The 10,710-nt window shown below is 31.7% G+C and overlaps 1 protein-coding gene across 1 annotated transcript in view; it reads right to left on the reverse strand.

Annotated features, from left to right (window-relative positions):
- Positions 1–3,666: 3,666 nt before the first annotated feature.
- LOC106107042 (homeobox protein Hox-B1) overlaps positions 3,667–10,710 on the reverse strand; it is a 13,640-nt gene continuing 6,596 nt past the window's right edge. The window contains exons 4-5 of the mRNA XM_013287722.1: positions 5,023–5,180; positions 3,667–4,087 (exon numbers count right to left, since the gene is read on the reverse strand). Of these exons, the coding sequence (XP_013143176.1) occupies positions 3,725–4,087; positions 5,023–5,180 (521 nt within the window). The 3' untranslated portion in view covers positions 3,667–3,724. The remainder of the gene's footprint in view (positions 4,088–5,022; positions 5,181–10,710) is intronic.

Here is a 10,710-nt window from a genome sequence, read left to right on the forward strand (position 1 = left end):
CTGCTCATGCCCGCTCGTTCCCGCGCTCCTTGATTCCAAATTCAATTTGCACCAATCAACGGGCGCCGTCTTCCCGCCTTCCGCGTTGTTGGCCAGCCACCGGACGTGAACGTGAATGATTTCTACTTTTACTTTTTTTTTCCTTTGTTTATATCGAATTATATTTTCTGTCACAGAAAATAATTGCGCATTTTCCTATAATATTTCTATAATCCTTAGTTAGTCGTATTATAGACTTTCGCTGCACATAAACTTAAAATCAGCCAGTAATGACGCAAGGCTTAAGCTGTTCTCACAAAAGCAGAATATAAGGTATCGCAATTGGCGCAAAACATCTATAAATTGTCTAAAACTCTCTTGAAATATGATTTTATATAATGAGTTTTCTTTTTTAAACTTTAGGTTTGCGTCTTGAGAATACATTATTTGGCTTAAATTAAGATATGAATCATTCAAACACCAAACCTATCTCAGTTTTTTTTTCAAAGAGCTATAATTCACTACTATATGATATAAATTCTATAAAACTTGTACCATCTATTCGAGAATAAAAGCTTTTTGTATTTGCAATATTAAAACGATTTTTTATTCAGCATATTTTGAATAAACCGCGGCAGCCATCGATGACGGATGAAATGTGAAACGTTTCGCCAAGTAGAACTGCAAACAGTATCTCGCACCTCAAACAGAATACAAAATCGAGGAGCGAATATCAATATTTGATATTTGATTTTGTAACGAAAGCTCGCATCTCCCGCCCCACAACCTGCACACCAACCACGGCCCTTTGGCACTAGATTTTTAATGTTATTGTAATAATTTTAGATAGATGAATGAATCTCAATGAAATCTGGCATAGATGTAGAGCATAGTCTGGAAGAACACATCGGCTATTTACTTTTGTTTTTTTTTAATTCCACGCGGACCTATTTGCTTGCGAAATTTAGTTTTGTCATAATAAATCTAAGTCACCAATGTATCGAATAAAAACTAGCTAAGCATAATAAAAAATGTTTTTTTTTTATAATAATACAGATAAAACGCCTTTTGAAGTTTAAAGTTAAAAGGATTGTTAGTGGCCATTTGATGACTCTGAGTGTCGCAGTCAGAGACTTGCAGTTGGAAAAGGAATAAAACTGGTACAACATTAATCTAGTTTTGGAAAAAGGTAAAGACATAATCAATTTACAATTTACATAGTCAATGGTGCTACATGTAAATATCATGTTATATAGTAGTCTAAAGTACCCTGAAAAATTGTAAAACTAGTAAGTAAAAGGTTGTTTAGGCCGAGTAAGTTGGTCTCGTTACTGCAGGCGCGGCGGCGGCGAGACGCGACTTGTTTAAACAAAGGGCATCAATCACAAGCCGCTCCGCCCAGACCCTTATTTATAGTGCATACTAGATATTATAAAAAGGGAAACTTTTAAAATGAAGTTGGAATTTCAGTCCGATTGAATCAAATAGACTTATAATGTCGTGTAGGTACTTAATTTTTATTTCTTAGTTTTTAAGTTAAGACTATTTGTGACACACGTACATCTTTACCCTGTTTAAGGCTAGGGGATGTTTACTAAGTAAAGGATTTTTTTTACACTAACAATTTTGTTAGTAGTTACTCTGTCATGATTTTACGTTAGTATTATAGTGTTAAGCTGAGGCAAGTTTCTTTCCACTTTTTTTTTAATTTACAAAAGTGAAAAATCTAAAAGTGACTATGAATATGGCATCGGATCAAAAATACAAGACACAAAGAGAGATAGCAGAAAATTACCCGTCTCGCTCGGCTGTGGGTGTGGGGGGGAATAGGTAATGAGTTTTTCCAGAGGAAAGCTACGCCGACACCCCGGCACGCGAAAACAGATGATAGAGTGACAATAATTTTAGCGGATAAAATTATTTATAAAATTAAAAATAAGCTCAACATTTTTTGAATTGCTATCATGTTTTTAAGATTAATTTAAGTATGTTACACTCTTGTATCTTTTAAATTGTTACTTCATCGTTTATATAACTCTTCGTTTTTGTAAAGATCAAAAAAATTATGGTCATCCTACATTTATTCGAAGGAAGCTTCCATTTATTTTACTTTGTTTCTGATCTGATACAGACTGATTTGAAATTGTTATTTTTAAGGAATTAGTTTTAACATCAGTACAGATTATAATTTAAGGATTGAATTTTCATACATTTGATGACAAATATACATTCGGATGAAAATAATTGTTTATTCAACAAATGACATAAAATATACGGCCCTATGTATTCCAGTATTATTTTCTCTTTATCAAATTTTGTATCGGAATGTTATTAGATCTCTGAATATTCGCCAGTTTGTCCACTTCATTGATAAAAACATGCATACCCCCTCCCAGTTTCTAATCGAGTATTATATTGTTAATTTTACTGAAAACCTTTTACAATTAGCATTTTTGAGCTAAACATGTTATTTTTGGTATCGGGGTGGGGGTAATATCCATACAGTTTTGGGGGGAGACGGGCCTATGTGGGTTATGACCCAATCACACCTCCCTCGGTGGCCAGCCTCTAATAGGAATGGATTCTGGGATCTCCGCGAAACTCACCTTCCTAAAAGGTTTCTCACTTCTCAACTCAAGTCTTCTTAAAAGGTCCAGAATTTAAGGTTATGAAGTGAAAGAAAACATGATTTTCAACATAGCAACTATAGTTTTAATCGATTTGCACATAAATAATTTACAGTACAACTAAGTGAAGTCAAGTTCTATATTTATATCTTACAAATACTTCACATACTTAGATATCTATCTTATATTTTATAGTATACTTATTCCGTTTGCTTAATTAAGTTATGGATCTAGAATTATTCTAAACAATTTAGCATGAGAGGAAATTAATTAAGTAAAAGAATAAACAGTTTTTTTTTCGTTATTTAGCCCATTTCTTGTACATTGAAATTTTTTAAAACAATTGTTAAGTTTTGAATAATATTTCAAAATTTATTCTGTTTACATTTTTCATCTACATGGCCGAACTTTTCAATATTAATTACTTCCTAGATAAGATTGCAGTTAAATTTAAATTTGCAATAGCGATTTGCAATTTAAATTATATAATATATCTGTAATAATATATTTTTCTATTTTTAAATGCATGTTTTCACTTTAAAACTAAAAAGTTACTTAGGTGGGACATTCCAAACCATCCTATTCTAATAATACTGGTATTAAAGATGCTTCTTGTTAGCTTAGGAACAACTTTACAATTCCTTATAAGAAATTATGTTTAAAATTGATTTACAATATTTTAAGTATAGATAGATATAGAAAGTAAATTTTGTAAAAATAAATAACTACTGCAAAAAAAGAATTTAATCATTTTCATTATACTATTTAGAATATTTACATACGTATATTATTTAAAACATTTAACACTAGAAGATATAACTATGTTGACTAGATATAACATCTTTGCTTATTATAACATGATAATGTTAAAAATAATGCGTTGATAGGAAATCCAAATTGTTTTTTACTATAATGCTATGCTATTCATATCGTTTATATGACTTATCGTAATTTATGAAACTATTTTTTTCTTTGTACAATACAAATATTACGTTAATGGCCTGTAATTAATTCAATTAAACAATACATAGTTATCGTATAAACATTTGTAAATGTACAGACAAATCTTAATATAATAGTGTTAAAATAATGAATAACAAATAAAAAGTTTTCTACTTTCATACCACATACGGCCTGAACATGTCCATGCCAGGTCTGGCGCCATCTTGGTTTAGAACGACCAATCCACGTCTATTGTTTTCTAAATTAGAGTTGAAATTTGCAGCTGCCATAGCTCTTTCTCTTTCTAGCGCGATAATTCTGTCCCTGTCGAGCATTTGGGGAGGCTTGACAGCTGTCAAATCTGCCGGCATTTGTTGCTGTGTTTGTTTTTCAGGATCGGATTGCGGTAAAGGTAGTTCTTTTTGTTTGTTCTTTTCTTCGGCTTGATGACTGACGTGGCCATCCTTTGTTTTCGTATCTTGTTGCGCTTTCTTCGATCGTTTCCACTTCATTCTTCGATTCTGGAACCATATTTTTACCTGAGAACAAATTAAAAACTTTGATTTAATACAGAAACATATAATTTTAAATATCGTACTTATCTTTGCTAAGAATTACTTAGAACAGTTTATGTTTTGTAGTCTTATCGACATATCATACAATTACTATATCTAAATTTTATTACATGCATCAACTAGAAGAAATAATCTAATCTCTGTATTTCTTTTCTTTTTTCAGTAAGAAGTTTTCCTTTATTGACATTTACATATTTCAGTGTCCTTTGATAATTTTTGCGCTACATCAAACCACTTTGTAGATTACAGCACATCCGAGTAATACGTCAAAATGCAAAAACTGTACCCGCGGGTGCGAAGAGATTAATCTTTAAACCCATATGAAACGCCCCACGCAATAAACTTTATGGCTAACATTCTCCTCCCCCATAATCTTGTCGGGACATTTGTAAGCTCAAATCCGGGCAAAAGCATCGCTCACGCTGACATTTCGCTAGTGTCAAATAAAGGTTGTTTTACCGTGACACGTAAAACACAAAAACATTTTAAATCGTGTGTTTTTTTTATTACAAATTATACAAAAAGGTCTCTTGTTATGAAGAAGTACTTAAAGAAATTTTTAATTGACCTTCGTATTTTTTATTTTACTTAGTAGTTTTTTTTTATTAGTATTATATAATGCTTGCTTCATACACTCAATTCTAACTTACAGTTATAGCGAGTTTTATATTTATGTATTATATTTATTATTTAGTTTAGACTATTCCTGATATTAAGTAACATAATGCACTATTAAAATCCTACATAGAGGACTAACATTTTATAATACCAAATGCCACCTCTAACCTTCAACTTTCAAACCTTTAAAGTTCTGTACCTTCTTGTATCTCAAGGGTCTGTACCCTACTTATATTAAGAACAACTAATGCAACTCAGCAAGTCGATATAAGTGTTCTTACCTGAGTTTCTGTCAGCATAAGACTGGTCGCCACTTCAAATCTCTTTGGCCTTGATAGATATTTGTTCATACGGAATTGCTTCTCTAGTTCTAAAAGCTGTTGTGATGTGAACGCAGTGCGAGGTCGCCGCGTCTTACCGAGCAGTGCGTGAGGTGCTCCTGAGAAATAAAATCACTGTTAAGTAAATCGTTGAAGTCTTTTATAAGAATATTCAATTTTACACTTAAAGTTACGAGATGATTTTGTTTCTTTGTTCAGTTTTAAAATTTAAATGGGTTTTAAGTTAATCTATTTAAAGATTTTTTGATTTTAAATCCCAATTGTTTTCTGTCATTTTCAAAAATTTTTAATTGCATGAATATGCAAGAACGATACTATAAATCAGAAATACAGACGGTTATTAACTTTTATTTATTTCAACACCGACCGCCGAAATTCGATACTTTCAATTTTTTAATCTAACTATACTAATATTATAAAGAGGAAACATTTGCGTTTTTGTATTTTTGTATGTTTTGAAATAATTGAAAATATTCTTTTACCGTTAGAAAGGTAATTTATTTGTGAGTAACATAGGCTATATTTTTTTTAATTTCATGCTGGCAAATTAGCGAACAACACCTAGTTAATTTATAATTCTCTTAAATGTCGACTGAAAATACAAAGTTCCACGTTCCAAGTATGGACTAATAAACAGTTAACGAGTCAGATAAACACATCTCAATAACTAATGTAACACTCAACATTCTATCGTTTCATTTCAATTGATAAGCATCTGGGAATTGAAATTACGAATCTAATTTATCGTACACAAACGCGCCGCCGCAAAACTAATCCTGTAAAAATGATAATTATCAATTAGCTTAACAGGATTGGCCGCGACGCGACATTTGGTTGTGTTTGCACAAGCCGATAAATGCGCGCCCAAATCCACGCATCTGTCAACTTTCGCCGGGAATCTGTCATTGGGACGTATTGATAGGCGCCTTTTAGCAAAACTCATCCATAAAATCCTGTAGCTATATTTGATTATGAATGATTATTTAGATACTAGCTGTAGCCCGCGACTTCATCTACACAATATTAAGATAAAATAGTAGCATATAATATGCTTATCTATGTCAGCTCCCCATCAGTGAAAGTCCAGATACCTGTACAAACGTGGCTTGCGGACAAACAGACGCAAATATCTTTATCTTCCTTATAATTTTATCTTCCCGAAATCTGGAATTTTTCTTTTGATATTACAAACAGACGCTGTAATTTTATTACATGTAGTATAGAAGATAGATACAGTTAGATGTTCTGGAAAAAAAAGTCTTACAGACAATGTGATGGATTTTTACATATAGAGAAGAGTTTAATAGTTTTTGTTCCAAGTTTTGTCAGTAAATATGAATTTCAATTAGCAATTAACAAAATATTCTACTGGCAGAAATGCAGTGGCCGATGTCTTTGTTAAACAATTTAAAAGGTTTTTAAAGATGTTTTATTTTCTTTAAAATGGCGGCGTGTTCTGGCTAAAGTTTAAACATTCAAAAAATATTTAAAAATACATTAAACGAAGAAACGCGTCCAAGTTAAGAGGAGATCGTGCTTAAGAGTCCAAATTGAAAATCAACAAACAAAAAATTGTCATGTTGACTGTACGTGACTTTTCTTTGAACTGTTAATGGTTGTTCGAAATGTTCCTATAATATTATGGTTATAATTCTCTGATACGACATGCTTGTTAATATTACAAAATTTATTGTGACATGTTTATCTGCTACTTAAATTTTACATTAAGTGTTTACCCTAATTTTTTTAACTCGCGCATAATCATGATAATGTTTTCAATCATTTTAAAAAGTTTTTATATTGAAATGTATGAGAAATACTGATTTTTTTGTACAAAAAAAAACGTCACAAACGTCGTCGATAAATCTATTGTGCAATAAAAAAGCCCTAACGTCCTCAGATTAAATTCTACGTAATCGCTGGCTTGTATTCCGCCGGCAAACCACGTAAATCTTACTTCCCGCTGAAGTTCAGTTTGCAAGATGCTCTACTATAATAAATTACATTATAGTGTAATGCTTTTGTATTATATTTATGTAACTCTCATGTAGAATGCGTAGCTATCACTTATTTCATCTATCTAACGTTAAAATTACTTGTAATTAACTCATAACTTAGCAAACACTTCATATAAGTAGTAGATTACAAATAAAACGAACTATAGCTCTGACTAAGTGAGTTAGTAGTAAAAGAATTATTAAAATGTTTTAGTCGCGTCTTTTCATGATTAAAAAAAAATTGAAATTCGTGTGATCCATACGATATTTGTTTAACATTTGGTAAAAGAACGTTACGTATATTGAATTACTAAGTTATTGATACACTTTAATCTTTTAAATTGCAAAGACATATAAAAGAAATAGTTTTGTAACATACTCGTAACTAAAGTAGAGCATCTTGTGTGTCAGCCAATTGGAAGTTGAGAGTCGTGCTCGCGAAAGACATTAATATCGCTAGAAGCTACCAATATTGAAGGCAAAGTTTAGGCATCAATTGTTTAATATTTAACAACGTAAGTGATATGTTGTATTACTTTACTAACTTATTTTTTGTGATTAATTGATGAACATTGTCCGTGACAGTAAAAAATAACAATTTCTAACAATAACATTTCAATATTAAAAAGAATTCAAAAAAGTTGCTGTTGCCAATTTTCCAGTCTATGTATGAGGTGGCCTTCGAGGGCAGGACATGCACTAAAAATCTAACGACCACATATTTTTATAACTAGCTTTTGCACGCGACTCCTTCACGTGGATTAAAAAAAAAACAAAAGTAAATAGTCTATGTCATCGTCCAAACTGTACCACATATCTATGCCAACTTTCATGGAGATCCATTCAGCCGTTTAGGCTATAAACTTTAACAAAAATCCAAACTTTCGCATATACAATATTAGTAACATTATATCATCCACTTAACATAGATGTTACCCCAATGCTTATTCAATAATTCCTGCCACATTTATCTACCTACTATAAATGTCTGAAATCGAGGCATATGTTTTGGCGTAAGTACACTTCGTAAAATTTCTATACTCAGCTGATTTGAGCATAGGAAAGTAAATATGTAATAACACATGAAGTGGGCTGTTTATATCTTGACTGGGCTCCCGGCGCCGGCGGGCGGGGGCCGGTAGCTAAATCAAATTACGTTGATTGCAAGTCTTGCGCTCAACGGAGCGTCGTAATTTTATTGTCGTGCGTCTGTGTTTGCTCTAATCTAACTAAGTGATACAGTTATTAATAATTATACGTACAAACGTGGTTGTACAATATAAATGCTATATTCTTGAGGTTAGCGGTTGAAGATGGACTCTTGGAATAAATATTCTAAATATAACTAATTTTCAATTCAATTTGAATATTATTGTTATAGTAGTTTGTGAGTGTTTACGCTAGGATTGTAACATTTCTATTCAGAAACAAAAGAATTTCATAAGCTATACATAAGGCCCAATTTTATTAGATGTATTAATAATTATCGTAACTAGTAAATGTCGTTGTTAATTTGATGTGAAAAATGCTAAAATTGAATTATAATATCCTGTGTCCAAAATCTTCAGTATATTGTCCATACTATCGTGCGTATCGGGTTTTGAAAATTAAATGGTGTGTTGTAAATCAAGCGTAAAATTAGTGTGACCATCCCCTAACTTGTTAAATGCTAACATGTTGATCGTATGTTGAACTTTTAATAGAAAAAAATCACCCTCTACAACGTACCATTTTATTTAGATACGTGCTCGCATTGAAATTACCAACTCGTTTAGGTCATTATAATTTGGACGTATTAAAGAGGGGTGGTATTTATTTAATATTTATTGGGGTGATTAGTTTAATGCTCTAAAAGTGAGGGTCGTTTAATTCAGAACGGGCGCGAAATTTATTTCTGTTTATTGTTCGCTAATTTGTTTGTTTATAATTTCGAACAATTAAATTCTTCGATGGACGATGTAGCACAAATGGTCCGATTTTGAAGTTTTGTTGCTTTTATACTTCTAAACACGTTTGGAATAACAGTTGCATCATTTCGTTAATTTTTTTAGTTCGTTCTACTCCACTCGTATAGAATACTAGCTGTTGTTCGCGGCTTAGTCCACGTTTCATTACCTTAGCTTTTTAATAGTGAACGAATTTTTGAAATTGGCATTGAATAAGATATATAATAAACGAGAAACATGAGTATAAAACAAGCATAGAAGACTAGCTTTCGACCGCGACTCCGTCCGCGTGGAATTAAAAAAAGTTTATGTGCTATTTAAATCATATGTGTTCTTCCAGACTATGTTCTACATCTATGCCAAATTTCATCGAGATCTTTTCAGCCGGTTAGGCTACAAACTCGTAACAAACATCCATCTATCCAACCAACCTCTCGCACTTATTATATTAGTAAGTAAGAAGTAAGATAATTAAATAATTATTTTGCAAAAAATTATCAACAACTTCTTAGCAAATTATAAATCTATTAGTACTGTTTACTTGTGCTAAGCGTATTTTAAAGTGGTAAAAACCGTAAACTAATGAATGTCATGGTACAAGGTTGTCTACCTCTTCAAGATTCTTACGTAAAGTGATAAATGGAGGCTTATGTCGTTTGTACACCTCTTACGTTAGCAAGAGCATTCGGTACATAGGCTGCTTATTAAAGGGCGTGACTAAAGGCTCACCTATTACTACTTTAAAGCTGTATTCACATTATAGAAAATATATTTTTCATGCTAGTCATTAAATGGTCTCATAAAAGCTTTCTTAATTAGTTTCTCATATGTAGAACACAGCCTGGAAAAAACACATATGATAATTACTGCGTTTATTTTTAAACAGGTTTTGTCAGCGACTCCGTCCGCGTGGAATTAAAAAAAGTAAATCGCTTATGTCTTCTCTCAGACTATCCTCTATATCTATTCCAAATTTCATAGAGATTCGAGCACTTTAGGCCACAAACTCTAACAGACATCCATCCATCCATCTAAAATTAGACATTTATATTAGTATGATTAGTACGATAATTACGCGCGGACTACGTCGCTGTTGTATACTCGTAATAAGACGTTTAACGACAAAGCGACCACCTGAATTCTCTAAAATAACGAAGCGACAGCGACCGCTAAATATTTTAACAGTTTTAAGTTTTAATACATACTTGTTAGCATCAGCAATCAATGTAACTTAATCTTAATATGAAATTGTGTAGAAAAAGACATCAACGAGTTTCTTAAAATTTATTTTATTTTCATTTTATAAAAACGATTAATTTAATAAATGATTTCAACATAACGGAATACATACATGTTTAGTCGTTTATGTAGTTTTTGGTGATACTTGACTGTGACTTTTGAACTGTTATAATTAGTTATCGATATTTTTAAAAGTCTATTTAATTTAAACTCTGTTACTATACGATATTCAAGACGGGAAATTATACTTTCATTTTAAACAATGCTGACGATTCTTCCTTTTTCTGGAATAAGTTACGCCCAATCAAAAATAGGCCTACTTCAGATGAAATAATAATAAATATAGTTAAAATACTATTTTTAATGTTTGAAAAACATCGCTAACTGAGTTCAAAATTCTGTATAATCCCAGTATTTCCGTGCCATGTACGAGTCCATTAAATACT

This window comes from Papilio polytes, unplaced genomic scaffold (genome assembly GCF_000836215.1).
Source record: "Papilio polytes unplaced genomic scaffold, Ppol_1.0 DF822067.1, whole genome shotgun sequence".
Taxonomy (NCBI): Eukaryota; Metazoa; Arthropoda; class Insecta; order Lepidoptera; family Papilionidae; genus Papilio; species Papilio polytes.